The sequence below is a fragment of the Oppia nitens genome, unplaced genomic scaffold (assembly GCF_028296485.1).
Source record: "Oppia nitens isolate AA-2021 unplaced genomic scaffold, nextdenovo-longstitch-racon4-pilon3 scaffold21_pilon_pilon_pilon, whole genome shotgun sequence".
In the NCBI taxonomy this organism is placed as follows: Eukaryota; Metazoa; Arthropoda; class Arachnida; order Sarcoptiformes; family Oppiidae; genus Oppia; species Oppia nitens.
Genome location: NW_026533201.1, coordinates 47,501 through 67,500, shown reverse-complemented (window position 1 = coordinate 67,500; position 20,000 = coordinate 47,501). Strand labels below are relative to the sequence as shown.

Here is a 20,000-nt window from a genome sequence, read left to right as displayed (position 1 = left end):
CATTTTTAGATGAAAATTAAAATAAAATTTCCTTATAATTTTTATACTATATATTGTATATATAAAATATTATTATTATTATTATTATATGTACTGTATATATATATATATATAATTATTTTAGACATCAATTTTATTGACTAAATTGGCATTAATTATGATCAGAAAATCAATTTGACAGACAATTAGTATTAGATATTAACACTTAGAGTGAAGGATATTAAGTGTTACGTAAAGGCTTTAACGTGTCCGAAAAAATAACATTGCAATAAAGATATTTTACAGGAGTAATTATAAATTATTACATAAAGATAATCATTGTCTATTTCAAGACATGATAAGTAGTCATGCGTGTAAATGACGTGATATTTTTATATCAAAAAATATATTTATAATTTTTTATTTGATTGAAATTTTTTATTTTTCGATATTAGTAATTTTAAAAATATTGCAATCATTATGTAATAGTAGTCAACATAGAGTCTACACAATATTTAATGTATTGTTTATATGTTATGTCTGTGTTATGACTGCACTTATGGGTTGATGTGTTTTATACGACAATTGTCTATACATCGGGCATTGTTTACAAGACATTTGATGACCAATTAAGTGATGAACAACAACCTCATTGTTGTAGCCGTAAAGCGCAATTTAATATAATTTTACAATTGTTTTGTATTTTAGGTATTTATTGATTAAATCATTTATTTTATCTATTAATGTCTTACACATGTCTGGACATTGATTAAGGTTTGGGATATTTTTTGATCTCATTAGTCATGAAGTCGGTGTCGACACCGGCGGCACAGTTCGCATACGACAGACCAACCAAAGCAATGCTAACATTTCTTGACAAACATTTTGGTCTGAGTCGACCACTTCCACAACACAATCACTTTATTATATTTGAAAACTTCTTTTAATTATTAATCATTATTTTGTTTAATTGCTATAAAATTTATTTCACATTTACCGGTACCTCAATTCAAATTTTTATAAGTCATTAATTTGATTAGCAATACAATGTGTACGAGTTGAATATTATTTAAATAAATATAAAAATAAAAAATAATATTTAATACAATATATTTATTTTTCAAAAATAATAACATAAGAAAAATTTTCAATTAAATATATATAATTTTCACATATATTTACATTAATATCATTAAAAATATAAAAATTATTATTTTTATTTATTATACATAAAGTATGGAGATTATTATATAATTCTTGACATAAAATTATGCTATTAATATAATATATATTATCATTAATTATAATAGCATTATTATATTTAAAATTAAATTTTTTATCATAATCAAAATGTATTATTAAATATTTACGTAATAATATATTATTAAATAGATTTAAATTTAAATTAATTATATCTTGTAAAAAATAATTGTTTAAATTATTAACATTTATATTTATAACATAATTAGCTATATTATTTTGAATATTAAAATCATATACATTTAAATCTAATGAAAATAAATATGATACAGGATTTACACAATTTTCATAATTTTTAAAATTATCAGAAAATATATTTAAAAATTTATTTAAAAATATATCCGCCCAATAACCTTGATTAAATATAATATCTAATTTAATATTTAAAATATCTATTATATAATTTATATTTTTGTTATTTAATGAATTAATTATATGATTTTTTAATTCTAAATTATTACAATTATGTAATCTATTAGAAAATTTTTTATATTCGTGACATAATTTATTATAAGATTTAAATATATTTATATTATTAAAATTAGTGTTTTCTGTTAGTTTTTCACAAAAATAAATAAAATTAAAAGTACTTAAATTTATTATACTTTGCATACAAGATATCGGTACACAATTGAATCCGTCATTTTTCATTCCTGATATTTTCTAAAATTAAAAAAAATTATAATTAAAAAATGAACGACAATTCGGTTAGAAATCAATTAATGTATTAAAATAGTATATAAATACATACCGTATCAGTAAATATATTTAATTTGTATATTTTATATAATAATTTTTGAGCACAATAATTTTTTCCATTAATAATAGATATAGTATAATTATAAAAATCTGATTCAATATTAAAATTATGATTTATATTATTTTCATTGTTATAAATTAACTCAATTTTGAATTTATGTTTTAAATTGCATTTAATTATTTTCTCGTTTAATTTAAAATTATTATTATTTGTTATAGCATTTAATGCTTTATAACAGTATTGATAATTTGTTAAATAACTTTTAATAATATTATGACTTTGCATAGAAGTTGTGGGCAAATTTTGGCCCAAATACGAGATACTATCGCTTGGATTAAAATAACCGGTTTTACCATTGTTTAGGACGCCTGTAGTATACAAACAAATAACAAAACATACTGTAGTTTATTTTGACGGTAACTCTTGTAATAAAAAAAATATAATACCTTTCCATAGAATACCGGTGCTATCATTATTGTTATTATTATTATTTAAACTATTGGTTGTTTGAAAATAATTATTTGTGGACAACATCGTTGTCGTTGTATTACTATTAGTGGCAATACTTTTATCTAAAACCGTAATAATATCACCGATTTTATAGTCTAATAGCACTTTAGTCGATACGTTTGAATTACTAGTAGTACCGGTGGTATTGTAGTCTCCAGCAGTAGCTGCACCGCCGTCGCCGGTACTGCTCTCACAAATCTTGACCGCCTGAACCAATACGGGTAGACAATCGGGTAAAATCGATACAATTTCGGCAAACCGTGGTCTTGCGGTTGGTTCATGTTGCCAACACCTGAGCATCAGTGCATAGTATTTCCGCGGACAGCACTCGGGCTGTTCGAGGCGCTGATAGCTGGGTTCGTCTATGGCCTCAAGTATTTGCTGGCCGGTTAGGTCAGCCCACGGTTGAAAACCGTACGAAAACATTTCCCACAGGCAGACACCGTATGCCCAACAATCGGACATTGATGTAAATTTAAAAAATACAGATACTTCTGTTGCAATCCATGCCATATTATTATAATAATAATTATTATTAACACATAATGCTGCCGAGAGACCAATGTCTGATATTTTAATCTAATAAAAAAATATAAATAATTATTTTAATTTAATTGCAAATATTAAATTAAATAAATACCATATTTGTGCCGAAAATTAGTATGTTTCTTGCGGCCAAATCCCGATGAATCAGGCATTGATGTTCCAGATAGGACATACCGTCGGCAATTTGTGCAGCAAAATTGCACAATGTTATCACTGGGAACTGGCAAACGAGTGACGGGTCTTTCAGACACTCGAGTAGCGACCGCAACAGTGCCAATTCAGTGACCAACATTAGGGACGGTTCCAGTACGACGCCGTACAGGCGAACGATGTGTTCGTGCGATATGTTGTGCATAATTCGGGCCTCTTTGAGGAACTCCAGGCGGGATGTATCGAATCGCTGACTCGATAGGCATTTGATGGCCACTTGTATTCGTTTGCTTTCTGGCGAACACCATACACCTATAAGACCGATTGGATAGCTACTCAATCAATCAATCGGGTGGTAACCAAATACACATACCCTGTTGGACGACACCAAACTCGCCGACGCCGAGCTCTTTATTAATATGCAATGAATCGGCACCGATGATGAACGTACTGGTCGTAGTCATCATTTTATAATCGATGGCCTCGGCTGATGATGTCGGCAATCCTACCGAAATGTTTGACTGCTGCTGTTGTTGTCCGTCCATCTATTAGTATTGGCTATCGGATGTTGTTGTAATTCAAGTGTGTTGTCGACGTTGTCTTAGATATTCATAAATGACTTTCATATAAACAAAACAAACAATAATAACAACAATACAAATATTATAAAATGATTGAAAAAATTTTAAAACTTAATATTAAAATAAAATGTTTTTATTTTCAATAAAGATTGATAATTATTATACAGTTTATATAATATATAATAGTAATAAAAACATTTATTTATTATAATTATATATATTTATTAATTAAATAAAAGACACTATATTTTTTATGATTAAATTAATAATAATTAAAATAATTGAATTTATATATATATTAATTATTCATAGCATAAAAGAAAAATTACATTATTTGTTAATTATAGCATGAATTAATTGAATTAATGAAATAATTAATAATAATGTCAAATGTTTTATAACATATTTAATAACAAAATATAACTTATTATATAAATTTATATATTAATTATTAATTAATTAGTTAGATCTCTTCGTAATAAAATGTGTATCAATAGTTAGCTCAAAACACGTGAAACAATACTTACACGCTTACACATCATTATAAACAAATTTTATTTATTAATTACTAATTTTAAATTAAATTAAAGTGTATGTGTAGACTGACCACCCATACAGGTGCCGCCTGTATTATACAGGAATCAAGGGTCTAATACAGGTGACAAGAAAGGGCCTACCTGTATAATAATATATAAAGTTTTAAAATATGTAAAACTAATTGATTAATAAAAGTATAAAATAACTATGAATTAAGTATTGTTAGTAAAAAATTGCTTGTAATTTTAATTTACAGTTTAAATATTTCAAATATTTTTTTTAAATATAAAAAATTTATAAATATTTGTAAAATTGTTCATGTTCAATATAAAATAATTTCAACTTTTTATATAATTATAGTATCCAAATTAAATTTATTTTATATTATTATAAATATATACGAATATATATTTATTTAAGTACAGGTTAACATACAGGAATATAATATTTAATATACAGGAAAATACAGGTGAAAATAATAATTTTATACTATTATACAGGTTTACTAATAAATTGGGTGGTCAGTCTATGTATGTGACATAAATATTACACAAACATTTCCAAATTATATAATAGTTAAGATTTGTTTATTTATAAGAATAAAACAAAATAAACATTAATAATATAAGTTGTGTTAACACAAATTATATTATTAATTTTTATTATTTATAAAATTAATCATTTACTAAATAGTTATCATTTTTGCAATCTGTGCAATAATAAACTGTGTGTTTATCCCGGCAAATTAATTTGTTGCATTCATCACATCGTTTGGAAGCTTTAGTATTATTTTTACAAAAATCACATCTAAAGTTATTGCTATAACCTGTTTTTGCTATTTTTGAGTTGTGAACTGGTGTTATTTTGTAACTATTAATTCCCGTTATTTTTTCAATAGAAAATCTCAAATCTCGTGGCAAATTTGGTATTTTTAGTCGATTAATCATATGATCTCTAACTAACAATAAACCTAAGTTTTTAATAAATTCTCGTCTATTAATACTTTTTGAATCATTAGGATAAAAGTGTTTATAAATTATGTGTGAATTGATACTTGCAATGTCTAGTAGACAATAAAACAGACACATAGGCCAGCGACGAGTAGCTCTTCCACAAGTATACGTTATACATAGTTGATCCAAAGTATCGACACCTGCTTTAGTTTTGTTGTAATAATCGATTATTTCTGGTTTGTCACCCCCATCATTGAAAGGCGGTGTATGCATTGTTGACAATAATAATACATTTTTTTTCTTTTTCTTTTTTGGTACAAATGATGACAATACTTTTTGACCAAAATAGCGATATTCAATAGAATCTGCCTATAAAAATCAGAAGTATTAATATATAAGTTATGTTAACATAAATTATATATTAATACTTCTCTATGTTTAAGTGATATTAAGTCTTTTGGTATTTCTTTTTTATTAGATCTAATAGTTCCTACAATTGTCAAGTCATGAGACAAAAGATCGTCAGCCAATGGAAAAGAGGTAAACCAATTATCCATTGTTATATTTCTTCCTGAGTGTTGTATGTGTTTTGTTAATTTTTTAACAACATTTTGACCAACATTTTGGTTTCTCTCACAATTAATTTGTTTACCCAAATAAACTTCAGCTTCGGACATATAACTTGTCTTAGAGTCAGCCAAAATAAATATTTTAATACCATATTTTGCCGGCTTTGATGGCATATACATACGAAACGGACAATTACCTCTGAATGCTCTCAACATTTCATCTATTGTTACATTTTCAGATAAAACATAATTTTTACGACAATTTGAAACAAATGATTCAAATATCATTCTAAATGCTGAAAATTTATCATTTTTGTCTCTTTCAAGTTTATTATCAAATCGAATACATGATAACAAAAATTTAAATCGAGGCAATGGCATTACAGCTCGAAAAATTTCACGACCAGTTCCATCGGTATCCCAAAGTCCATAAATGTTTTCACTTGCAGATCGAAACACACCACACAATAGTAATAATCCTATTAATACATTAATTTCTCCATCAGTTGTTTCACAAATATAAGACACATCTTTTTTATAATTTTGGCGTTTTCTACTTATTTCAATGTTTGTATAATTAACTATTTTATTTATTATTGAATCACTAATAAATTTAGTAAATAGTTTTTCAAGATCACTAACTGATTCTTTACATATTGTTGGTCCAGTTTTAAATCGGATGATATTATTTGCTGTAACTTTTGAGGTAACTGTGCTGATATCACTTGTATTGTCTATAATGTATTCATCAGAATCGTAATCAATTAAGTCATCTTCAGTGTCAGTATTATGTTCACTTTCAATAATTACGTCTTCTTCTTCATCACTTGATTCACAATCACTTAAATTAAACTCAATTAAAGCATTTAATTGTATTTCAGACAAAATATGTTTTCGTTTACTCATTTTCTCTAATTTACACAACACGTGTTAAATTTCACAAATGTATTGCAATACAAAAAGAGTTAACTCTTGTTGTATTGCAATACATTTACACTATGTTTGAAATAAATCACGTTATATTATAAATGATTTTTTATTGTTGAATCTAACAAAAAAATTTCTCTATTGTATTCATTATATGGATTTTCGATATCACTCAATGATATATTCACTTTTAGTGAACAATTATCAATATTTTGTTTATACTTATTGTATTGTATTTCACATATCATAAAACAAATAATGAAACTAAAAATAAAAATCATATAACACATTAAATATATGAAACAAAAAACAACAAAATTTTGCATTTTACTGATATATATATATATATTTATATTTGAATTACTGTATTATACAATGGATTGTCAATAGTAAACATTTTCATTGAATCATCAAATTTTATTTGTGTCTGATTTAACAAAACAATATACTTTCGTAACTTATCAATTCTTTTATTTTGAATATAAATGACAATTAATGGGAAAATTAAATTAAGTATAATAACAATACATGTAAATATAGTTAAATAATTTTCAAAATCATTGGACTCCATTGTTGTAACTCTCATTGCATTATGATTAGCTTTTATTAGTTATAAAAACAAAATAATGTCTAAACATGTACATGGATTGCTGTATAACAAATGTTAACATTTTTTATACAACAATCCATGTATTTCAATTACTACGTGAAATATAATTTTATTATAACAATAAATAATTACTGAGCATGACTCAGTAATGACTTAGTAATGACATAGTAGACAAACTCATTTACTAAGCCAACATTTAGGAGCGTGTAATGCATTGAAGACCAACTTTACTGAGACAATGAGTTAAAGTATACTAAATATGTTAGCATATTTTTAGTTACAAATAGATAATCGTTGTCCCGTTTAGTATGAGTGCAAACTTTGACACTAAATGACCAATTGACCATAATTTTATATTAAAATTTAACTTGTTTATCATTATCGACATATAATTAATGAAGTATTTCTAAAATATTTACACTGTAATTCATATAATTAAAAAGTTATTACTATTTAACTATAAAATTACCCGAAACGCACGCCAGGTTGATTGCTAGTGTTAATATTACATTAATATTACATTAGTATTACAGTATTGTATTTACAATACTATATATACAGTATATATATATATATATATATATATATATATATATATATTTATAAATAATTAAATATTATTATTTTTTTAAATTATTAAAAATTTATTTAGACATCAATTGGATCGCAATCACAATTGGCAACAATTATGACCAAAAAATCAATTATTTGACTATCATTTCTATGGTTATGTATATAATATTGTTTACACTAATGTTTTTATCAGTTATATCGTTGAGTAAATCAATTATCATATTTTTAGCTATAATTATTGTATCTAATATTTTATATATAAATTATTAATTAATATAATATCAAGATTTAATTAAAAAAAATAACTGTTAACTGATATTCAAAAATTTGTTAATTCAAAATACATTTAAAGTCAAATAAATAATAATAATAAAACTATACATTAATTTGTTATTTTAATACAAAGTTTTAAAAAATATTGATAATAATTTAATAAATATGAGTATTAACTAATTGTTTTTAAATAAAATAATGTACAAGATTAATTTGAATTTTTAATTAATAATAATTTTTTTTATGATAGATGTACAATATATACAATATATTCAATTATCATATTTTTAGCTATAATTATTTTAACTAATTTTTTATACTACTGTATTAATTGATATATATATTGATATAATTTCTATTTTATGCATTTAAAAAAAAATATTTTATTTGTTTTAATTTTTTTCTCATTATATTATCATTTTTATATCTCAATATCATTGGATGGCAACCTATAAGCTATAGCTAATAGTTATATTTAAATTATATTTTTTAAAATTTCAATATACGGTCCATTTATTTTAAATTTTTAAAAATTTAAATTTTGTATTATTAAATACTATCTATTTTCGTTTTTTTAAAACAATAAAAATAAATAAATAAAAATAATTTATAAAAACTGCTAGAAAAGTTATTTATTAAAATTTATTTTAATTAAATTTATTTAATAAAATACATAATATAAATAAATAAATAAAAAACAATTATTGTATTAATTATTTTTTAAACTAAAATTTCTTAATGACTTTCATTATTTAAAAAAAGAAAATATTAAGAATTATTTTATAACTATTTTTATTAATAAAAATAATTTTTAAATAAAAAATATTAATATATTTTAAAACAAATAAAATTTTTGTCAAAAATAATGAAAATAACTGAACTGTATTATTTAGGATTATTTTTTTGTTTGTTGATAAAAGTTTGATAAATATTAGTAATTATTTTTTTTTACTATTTTTACTATTTTTTACTATAATAATGTACAAGATTAACTTAATTGATTTAATAAAAAATATTTTAGTAATCTTTTCAATTTTATATAATCGATGTCATTATAAAAGTTATATAATTTAAATTATGTATAATTAATATACATGTTTATTAATATAAATTATCAATAATTTCAATTATTTTAATATTTAATTTTAATTTTTTTTTTATACAAAAATTTTGATAATTATTAAGATAACTTTGTAAATTATTATATTTTTTTATAATTAAATAATTTACTAAATGTTTGATTTTTTTTGAAAATTTTTTCCCCCCATATTTAGTCAAATCTAGACAAACCATTATCACCGGTATTGTCGATAATTATAACCAGTTGACTGTCATTATTACGATTGTATACATAGTATTGTTTACACTAATGTTTTTATCGGTTATATCTATAAGGAAATCAATTATAATATTTTTGGCTATACTTTTCGTATCAAATTTTCTATCATTTTTATAATTAATATCAAATATTTTTGTTTGTATTTATTAAAATTAATTTGATTTTTACGAATATTATCTTACTATTGATTTTTAAAATTTTATTATCATAAAAATGATTGATTAGGAAAAAATATATTTGATGTTATTATTATTATATTTAATTAATAATTAATATCTATTTTTTATTTTTATGTTATTGTTAACATAATAATTAATTATAATTTTATTGATAAATTAATTAAAAGACAATTTTTTTATTGTAATTTAATTAATTCAAAAATGTTTATTAAAAAAAATCATATACAGTATATATAAATATTTGTTTATCAAAATCAAATTTTAAAAATTCATAAAATATTTGATAAAAATTTCATAACTATTATTTTATTGTTTTTAATTTTTAAAAATGTAAAATATTAAATTAATTGATTTTATTAATTTATGTTAAATAAGCTTTTAGATTATAGTATTTTTTTATTTTTATTTTATTTTAAAATGTAATAATATATTACAATAAATTTTTTAGTCCATTAATAAACAAAAAAATTATAAGAATAGTTAATTTTAAAAAAATAATATTTATATTTTATTTGTATTTTAATACATTCTAACAAAATTAAAAAAATATTACTTAATTGTTTTATCTAATTAAAATTATTTAACAAATAATAATACTTAAAATAAACCTCTAATAATATAATAAAATACAAATAATATAATTTTAATTTGGATGTAAAGTCTATTTTAGTAACATATATGTATATAAATATTATAATTACATTAAAAAAAATTCAATTAAATATTTTCTCACTTTTTTTTCTAAATGTAATTTACTTTAAAATTCTGATTAAACAAACAAACAAATAAATAAAATAAAAACTTCACTAATAACTAATTGCTAATATAACTACTACTACTACTACAACAACAACTACTACTACTATAACTACTACTACTATAAATACTACTACTATAACTACAACAATAACTACTACTACTACTACTACTACTACTACTACTACTACTACTACTACTACTACTACTACTACTACTACTACTACTACTACTACTACTACTACTACTACTACTACTACCACTACTACTACCACTACCACTACTACTACCACTACTACCACTACTACCACTACTACTACCACTACTACCACTACTACCACTACTACTACTACCACCACTACTACTACCACTACTACTACTACTACCAACACTACTACTACTACTACCACTACTACTACCACTACTACTACCACTACCACTACTACTACCACTACTACCACTACTACTACTACCACCACTACTACTACCACTACTACTACAACTTGATTATCTATTAACACATTTATCTAACTTAAGTAAAAAAAATTAAAAATTATACATTATCCTAAAATACCACTACCCACACCTCACCCGCCCGCCCCGCCCCCCCCACCCCAAAAAATTACTCTTTATTTCCTGGATTTAATACAACATTTCAAATGATAGAATCTATTGGGTATATCGGGTAATTCTGGTCGTTTCGGTCGATACGGATCGCCCGATTGGGGCAAACATAGTTCATAGTTATAGATCATGTGCGCCAACAACGACTTAATTACTAGCATTGCCAGCCGCGAGCCGACACACATTTGTGGCCCGAGACCAAAATTTAGTAATGAATTGGCATCCAATTGGGACCATTTTGCCTGATTAGCCGGATCTAGAAAACGATCGGGATTATAGACGGCCGGCTGGTCAAATAGTTCATCGGACATATGTATGGCCGATATTTGGACATCTATACGATCGTTTGGCCGCAATTGGATACCTGGTATACATTTTCCCGCTTCCGTATCACTAGTATTACCGCCGCCGCCGCCAACAAACACACGGGACAGCCGTACAAAACTGTTTGTACGAAAAAACTCTTTGATCGCCGCATCCATGTATGGCAAGTGTATTAAGGTATCGTACGATAGCTTATGTAGTCGCCCGAGACTACTATCCAAACAACCCGTGTTAGGATTGTTGTCGTCCACCAGTTGTTCACTGTTTTCATAATCATCTAATGCTTCGGCTATTTCTTTATAGATTTTTTTCTGTACCTCCGGATAACCGGCCAAATGGACGACCAGTTCGCTTAGCGTGTCGTTAATACTGCCGAATAGGCCGAGAAACTGGACGACCAGATAGTAGGACATCATTTCGATGCTTATCGGATCCGATAGGCTAACTGTTTTAGACAAAAAAAAACAAAAATAAAATAAATAAATATTAAAATTTTAACTATAGTAATAATTAACTAGAATAATAATTAACTAGAATAATAATTAACTAGAATAATAATTAACTAGAATAATAATTAACTAGAATAATAATTAACTAGGATAATAATAATTAACTAGAATAATAATTAACTAGAATAATAATTAATTAGAATAATAATTAACTAGAATAATAATTAACTAGAATAATAATTAACTAGAATAATAATTAACTAGAATAATAATTAACTAGGATAATAATAATTAACTAGAATAATAATTAACTAGAATAATAATTAATTAGAATAATAATTAACTAGAATAATAATTAACTAGAATAATAATTAACTAGAATAATAATTAACTAGAATAATAATTAACTAGAATAATAATAATTAACTATAATAATAATTATCTAGATTAACAATTAACTATAATATTGTATTAAAATAATAATTAATTGAATGTCAAAATATTGAATTAATAATTTTTTTTAAAAAAAAATTATCGCTAAATATTCAATAAAATTATATATATAATATAAATAGTTAATTAAAATTAACAAATTAATTAATTAATTAAAAATAAATTTAAAAATAATAATCTACCATTTTGATCAATCGATTTTAGATAAACATCGACAATATCGTCCGATTTATTGGTGCTATACTTATCGCCGATTGTTTCCCGATTTTCTAGTCTCTGGACAAGATAGCGGCTAATCAGGTCTTTAACATCGGCCAGCGATTTAACCAAATCGCTACCCGTCCACCAGTTGGCCACTGATTGGCAATACCAGGGCATTCGGACATTCATTTCGCGCCATATTATTTCGGCTTCCAATCGGACACCGGCCGACATCATTGACCAGTACTGGCGATACTGTCCAGGATCTGACTGATTGCCCATATGGCTGTCCAACGAAAATGCTGTACCCAAAAATATATCGAAATTAAATCTGGCCATTTCGGCTTTGACGGCAAACTGTTGGCCGCCATTGTAACCAATGTTTTCGGCAAAATGTTTGACCAAATTAGCCGAACATCTAACGATAACCTGATCGTACATACGGCGCATACGGCTAGTGGTCAACAATATCATCGATTTGTTGCGGACTTGTTTCCAACGTTTAATATTTTGATTGAAAAAACTGCCAACCCTAATCATTTCATCAGGATACTTCAAATCCATACGATTAAAACTATCGAAATGTTTGATTAGTACACGATTGGCTAATCGATAATCGCATACAGTAAGCACCGGTGTGTCGAATTCAAATATACTGGTCAACCATCCCAACATTAAATTTGATGAATATATATATATATAAATAGTATAAAAAATTAGTTAGTAGTAGTAGTTATAGTAGTAGTTCATACATACACATACATAAACACAAATCCATACATACATACATACACACACATACACAAACATACACACACATACACAAACATACACACACATACACAAACATACATACACACACATACACAAACATACATACATACACACACATACACAAACATACATACATACACACACATACACAAACATACATACATACACACATACACACACATACACAAACATACATACATACATACACACACATACACAAACATACATACATACACACACATACACATACATACATACATACATACATACACATACACATACACATACACATACACAAACATGCATACATACACACACATACACAAACATACATACATACATACATACATACACATACACATACACAAACATGCATACATACACACACATACACAAACATACATACATACACACACATACACAAACATACATGCATACATACATACACACACATACACAAACATACATACATACACACATACACACACATACACAAACATACATACATACATACACACACATACACAAACATACATACATACACACACATACACATACATACATACATACATACATACACATACACATACACAAACATGCATACATACACACACATACACAAACATACATACATACATACATACATACACATACACATACACAAACATGCATACATACACACACATACACAAACATACATACATACACACACATACACAAACATACATGCATACATACATACACACACATACACAAACATACATACACACACACACACACAACTATATACTGTATGAACTATATATTTAAATATTATATATAATTATATATATATATATAAATAATATTTTACCCATAGATTCCAGATTTGCCATATTTTTTATACCAAGGTATTTCATATATTCCTTTTAATAGGTCTAAAATATTGCCAAAAAATGGTAATGGTCTAGGTCCATCTATGCCCAATCGACTCCAATGATAGACATTATTTAAATAATTTTTACATACTAAATATTAATATCCAATATTAAATAAAATAAAAAATAAAAAATAAAATTAACTAGTTAAAAAATTAAATAAATAATTATATACTATTACCGATTAAAACAATTATAGCTATAATTGCAATTATTGAAATAACAATCATAATTATTTTGAATTTTATAAAATATTTTTATTATTTTGAAGTTTTATTTAAAAAATAGTTTTTATTAATTAAATTTTATTAATTAAAAAAACTTATATACAGTGTATAGTGTACTTTAACTACTGTACTGAAACAAATCAAACTTAATAAAGTAATAATAATAAAATAATTAACTTTTTTTTAGAAAAAATAAATGTTTAATAACTAGATATCTGATGTTTTAGAAACTAGAGTCTAAACTTTTTTTTTCTATTTATATTATATATTTTTTTTCTACAAAACACACTGTCCTATCAATAGGGTTGTCCTATCCCTGTCCTGTAAAATAATAATAAAAATAATAATCGTTAATAACAGTAATGTGTACTAATGTATGTATAGATGTAGTCACGGGAATTACAGGACATTCCAGTGAAAAACAGGACTAAAAAAATTTAGAAAATCTATTATAAAAAATATATTATAATTAATAAAAAAATTTCTGAATGACTTTCATTATTTAAAAAAGAAAAATTTAAAAACAAATTGATTTTCATTACTAAACACTTTTATTGGAATTATTTTTAAAATAACTTTTATTGTTAAAAAAATTTATTAAAAAATTATTATTAAATAATTTTTTTATTGTTAAACTATTTTTTAAAATATTATTCTTATATTTTATATTTATTTTAATTATTAATAGTAAACAATTTTTTCCTAAAATTTAAAATATTATTTTTTATATAAATAAATAAAACTATGAGTAAAAAATTAATTTTAAAAAACTAACATTAAATAAATAGATTTTTAAAATTGTTATTTAATAAATATTTACTAAACTTTTATAAATAATTATTTAAATTTGTAAGATTTTTTTTTCTTTAAAAAAATAATAATATTTTATTTTATTTATTTATTAAAATATAATTATTTATTTAATTTTATTACAATAATTTTTATTTGTTATTCTGTTATTTTTTTGAATAATTTGTTTGTTTGGCCTAATTTTGGGAAATACATCCGGTTATCATAATAATTGACCCCCAATTTGATAACAAATATATATATCATAACTTTCCAGATAAATAAATATTTTTAATGAAATTTTGTATTTTAAAAAAAATAATTCAATATATACTGTATATAATAGTATATAATTTATATATACAGTAAACATTTTAATATTATTTTTTGATGACATAGCAAATAACATATTTAATATTCAAAAAAAACTTGAAAAGTTTTGTTTTCTGAAATCTATACGAGCCTTTTGTGTGTGTGTGTGTGTAGCAATTTTTTTTGCGAATTTTGAAATTCTGACTTCAGATTCGGTTAGAGGACTACTAATAATGTATTGAAAAGTTGAATTAAAATTTTGATATTTCTTCTGGAACATAGACAAAATGGCGGCCAAAGTAAAAAAAATTTTAAGAAATTTTTTTAAAGTATAGATTTGAATAAAGCATCAAAAACAAGCATAAGAAATATGCATTAAAATTTTGATATATCTTCTGGATCATAAAGAAAATGGCGGCCAACGTAAAAAAATTAGGTAAAAATTTTAAAGTTTAGAATTGTAACGAGCATCAAAAATATGATATAATATTTCAGCATATTTTTTTAAATGGCGGCAAAAGTATAAAAAAAATTTAGAATTTTTTTAATTATAGATTTGAATAAAGGATCAAAAACAAAAATTAAAAATATGCATTAAAATTTTGATATCTACGGGAACATAAAGAATAAGTATAAGCGGCAAAAGTGTAATTATAGAAGATTATTTTGTTATACTAAATCATTTGATACCCTACACGACAAAAGTTGAATTTATTTTGTTATACCTAGTCAATTGATACCCTACATGACTATAGTTGTTTATTTTGTCAAATCGAGTCAATTGATACTCTACATGACAATATTTATATAATGTATATTTGACCAGTTTTTAAATTTTTATATATTATATAGCCGCTATAACTAATGGTTTTCAATGCTATTCAAGTTTTTTTTTCTGAAAATGCTTTCTAGCATTCTTAACTGGTTTTTTTATTAAATATAATTTTCAATTATTGTATTTTTATATTATCAGTAAAATATTATATTATATTATATTTATGTATATATGTTGTCATTGAAAATAGTTTAACACAAAAAAAACAAAACAATTTAAAACTAAAAAAAAAGTCTAGATATACAGTATTATACTGTATATTATATATAATATATATATATATATTTAAATAATGTTATCGTTAACTATATTAACAAAATTATTTCTAGTCTACAATATATTAAGATACAGACAACTTGAACACAACCAACTGGCCCACAGGACACCATTGCCACCTAAACCTACATACGATTATATAGTAGTCGGCTCCGGTAGTGCCGGTGCTATTGTCTCGTGTCGTCTATCCGAATGGGGTTCGGATGTACTGTTGCTGGAAGCTGGCGGAGGTACCGATGCCCTATACGACGATACACCCATATTGGGACTGTATTTTCTGGGTCAACACTACCAGAGTTATCGTTTTTTCCAGGTTGAGCCACAACCCTATACGGGACAGTCGTATTTTGGTGGCGAATATCAAATACATAGCAATGTATTAGGTGGTGGCTCTACTGTCAACGGTATGGTATATAATAGGTATTTAAATTTCAGATTTTTTTGTTTGTTTTGTTTTTTTTAACAATTATTTACTAAATATTAGTATTTTATATATATATATATTTACATAAAATACATTTATTATTATTATTATTTAAAAAAAAATAATTTTAAAGTAAATTATTATTATATTGTTGTTGTTGTATTTTATATTATAATAAATATTTATTTTTTTAATTATATATACTGTATATTATAAATATTTAGTTTAGTTTTATTTTAGTATATTATTTAATACATCAAATATAACAACAAAAATATTTATTTATATATATATATATTACTATATAATATTAATAATAACAGTAAACATGTATTTATTTTAATTTAAAAAATTTAAATTTTATTTTTTGTTACTTTATTTTTAGAGGTAATCGTAAATTTTTTGACACACTATCCACAAAATACGGTGCCATTGGTTGGGATTATGCGAGTGTTTTGCCAGTATTTAAACTGATGGAAAATAATACCGACCCCCGGGTTAGCGATGAATATCACGGACGTCAGGGACCGGTAGGCGTGTCGACAGCAATCAAACAGATACCGTTGTACGAAAAACAAGCCCAGGCTGCCCGGGAATGGGGTCACCAGTCAAATGATTTTAATGGCCATAATCAGACCGGGTTTACTGTTGCCCAGTCGACTATTGCCAGGGGGTTGCGATCGTCGACATTGAATGCCTATTTGAAAAGTGGTCTGTGTCCCCGGTTGACTATTGTTACCGGTGCTCAGGTATCTAAAATACTAATTGATCATGATGATGACGATGGTGATAATAATAATGGTATACCCCGGGCCAATGGTGTCACATTTATTAAGTATAATCATACTTATCATGTATGGGCCAAACGTGAGATTATAGTATCGGCAGGTAATTTGTATGACTTGTTAGTACTGTATATATATATATATAATTACCAAATCAAACAAACAAACAAAAAATTATTCAAATATATTACCGTAAAATCCGTGTTTTATTTCTCATATGGAATTCAACAACAAAAAAATGAAAAATAAAATAAAAAATAACATAACAAACTCACATTTTTTACCACCACCCCCACCCTCCCTGATAATAATTAATAACACTAAATTATTATACAAAAGTAACAAAAAAAATATAAAAACTCGCATTATTTCCCAATGACTTTAAAATTTCCATATGGGAAATAATTACACAATTTTAACGGTAATAATATATATTAATAATACAATTATTAAATTAAATTAATTAATTTTCAGGTCCTATACTAAGTCCACAGTTGCTAATGTTGTCGGGTATCGGACCAGTCGATCATCTTAACGATAAAGGTATTACCCGTATATATGTCGACTTACCCGGTGTTGGCAGCAATTACAGGGATCACGTCAATGTTGTCCTCGAATTTCCCGTACACAACTATCAGCCAGGTTTGATTAATCCGTCAAGTTTGACCCTGGATACAGATAATCTGGGACAGTCACCGTATACATTGTTTTATTTGTCTACACGTAACAATCCCGATCGGGATGACTATCCCGATGTTTATCTATTTTCCGAAATAGCCCTAAACGGTACACAACCGCCTGTTTCGGCCTACAAACCATCGGATATTCAGAGTCCACTGTATCAGCAGTTTGTCGACTATATCGGGGAACTGGAGTCTAACGAGTTTTTTCAAGTCCGAACAACATTGGTTCGGGCAATGAGTTCGGGTACGGTTCGGCTGAATACCAGTCGAATTGAGGATCAACCGCTAATTGATCCCCGATTTTTGACGGCCGAAATCGATCGCCTGCGGCTACGGGAGGCTGTAGTGGAAACGTTTCGGTTTGTCGAGACGACCAGTTTTGGCCAGTATGTACGGCTACCGCGGGTACCGATGCCACCGTGTCAGTACTGTCCCGATGGTCGACCAGTTTATCAGTGTCTCAGTTATATTGATTGTCTAATTAGGGAATGGGCTGCCAATCAGTTTCATCCGATGGGTACCTGTCGTATGGGTGATCCCAGCCATAGGGATACTGTAGTCGACCCGCGATTGCGTGTCAAAGGTATACGCGGGTTGCGTATAGTCGACTCGTCCGTCTATCCCGAGATAGTCAATGCCAATCCAAATGCAGCGGCAATGTTGGTCGGAGAAATGGGCGCCCGATTTATACGCGAAGATAATGCTAATTAATTATTGTATTGTATTTTCAACAATAAAATTGCTAATATAAATAAATTTTTTAATAATTTTATTTTATTTTTATTAATTATTTCACATGAATATATTATATATATTTTAAATTAAAATTATTATAATACTGTGCGCCAATTTGTTGTGGTTGTAGTTGAAAGGGATCGGTTGTCTAGCGTGGGTCGGTATGAGACCAACAACTAAACGCTAACAACTACGGTATAAATTGATCGGTCAAAGACTAATCAACTGATATAATGATCACTTGAGAGGCACTTTATGTGTCAATCAAAGTGATATACAGATCTGCAGTAGTGGTGAACAGAGTGTAGGCCAGGGATCGATCCGTAGTACTATTGATAACTTCTATTACTATTGGAAGGCCAGTGAAGTGGTAGTCTTGATGTGTGATCGATCAGCCAATGCTTGCGATGAAGGAATGGTAGATATGGTGATCGATCCGGTGATTAGGTGAAGACAATAACTTAGACACACTTTAGTTACAGATATAATACTTTATTATAGATCACAATTAAAATGATAGTTAAAACAATGGTTAAACTGTATGGATAGTGGGACTATCGGACCACATGAATGTGTGTAATGGAGTTGTGGTATGAATGGCACTGAAGGCCGGTATGTACTGACTGGGCAGTATGGGTAACAGTGACTGTGACTGAAGTGAAAGTGTAAGAGAGAGAGTAGATTATGAAT

At 25.8% G+C, this 20,000-nt stretch overlaps 4 protein-coding genes across 4 annotated transcripts in view; 2 read left to right on the top strand and 2 right to left on the bottom strand.

The window, feature by feature from the left end:
- The window catches only part of LOC128953326 (glucose dehydrogenase [FAD, quinone]-like), a 4,500-nt gene extending 4,311 nt beyond the window's left edge, over positions 1–189 (top strand). Inside the window, exon 5 of the mRNA XM_054298813.1 lies at positions 166–189. Within this exon, the coding sequence (XP_054154788.1) occupies positions 166–189 (24 nt within the window). The remainder of the gene's footprint in view (positions 1–165) is intronic.
- A 591-nt stretch (positions 190–780) lies between these two features.
- On the bottom strand, positions 781–3,750 carry LOC128953325 (activated Cdc42 kinase-like). The gene is made up of 5 exons (XM_054298812.1): positions 3,579–3,750; positions 3,150–3,517; positions 2,566–3,088; positions 2,316–2,367; positions 781–898 (listed from the first exon to the last, which is right to left on the bottom strand). The coding sequence occupies exons 1-5, from the start codon at positions 3,748–3,750 to the stop codon at positions 781–783; spliced, it is 1,233 nt and encodes a 410-aa protein (XP_054154787.1).
- Positions 3,751–11,118: 7,368 nt separating this feature from the next.
- On the bottom strand, positions 11,119–14,283 carry LOC128953242 (probable cytochrome P450 9h1). Its single transcript, XM_054298717.1, has 3 exons — positions 14,181–14,283; positions 12,535–13,208; positions 11,119–11,895 (listed from the first exon to the last, which is right to left on the bottom strand). Exons 2-3 carry the CDS (start codon positions 13,115–13,117, stop codon positions 11,132–11,134), a joined length of 1,347 nt encoding a protein of 448 aa, XP_054154692.1. The 5' UTR covers positions 13,118–13,208; positions 14,181–14,283; the 3' UTR covers positions 11,119–11,131.
- A 550-nt stretch (positions 14,284–14,833) lies between these two features.
- LOC128953324 (L-sorbose 1-dehydrogenase-like) lies at positions 14,834–19,286 on the top strand. The gene is made up of 4 exons (XM_054298810.1): positions 14,834–14,837; positions 16,737–17,103; positions 17,493–17,995; positions 18,367–19,286. The coding sequence occupies exons 1-4, from the start codon at positions 14,834–14,836 to the stop codon at positions 19,284–19,286; spliced, it is 1,794 nt and encodes a 597-aa protein (XP_054154785.1).
- The last annotated feature ends 714 nt before the right edge of the window (positions 19,287–20,000 follow it).

What these genes read in the sequence shown, in the direction of transcription:
- LOC128953325 (XM_054298812.1), bottom strand. Translation starts at nt 3,750, where the DNA reads ATGGACGGACAACAACAGCAGCAGTCAAACATTTCGGTAGGATTGCCG. An exon ending in GTTTGGTGTCGTCCAACAGG is followed by an intron (nt 3,518 to 3,578) that starts GTATGTGTATTT and finishes TCGGTCTTATAG; the next exon opens with GTGTATGGTGTTCGCCAGAA. An exon ending in TATTACGGTTTTAGATAAAA is followed by an intron (nt 2,368 to 2,565) that starts GTATTGCCACTA and finishes TGTATACTACAG; the next exon opens with GCGTCCTAAACAATGGTAAA.
- LOC128953242 (XM_054298717.1), bottom strand. Translation starts at nt 13,117, where the DNA reads ATGGATTTGAAGTATCCTGATGAAATGATTAGGGTTGGCAGTTTTTTC. An exon ending in AAAATCGATTGATCAAAATG is followed by an intron (nt 11,896 to 12,534) that starts GTAGATTATTAT and finishes TGTCTAAAACAG; the next exon opens with TTAGCCTATCGGATCCGATA.
- LOC128953324 (XM_054298810.1), top strand. An exon ending in AACGGTATGGTATATAATAG is followed by an intron (nt 17,104 to 17,492) that starts GTATTTAAATTT and finishes CTTTATTTTTAG; the next exon opens with AGGTAATCGTAAATTTTTTG. An exon ending in TGAGATTATAGTATCGGCAG is followed by an intron (nt 17,996 to 18,366) that starts GTAATTTGTATG and finishes ATTAATTTTCAG; the next exon opens with GTCCTATACTAAGTCCACAG.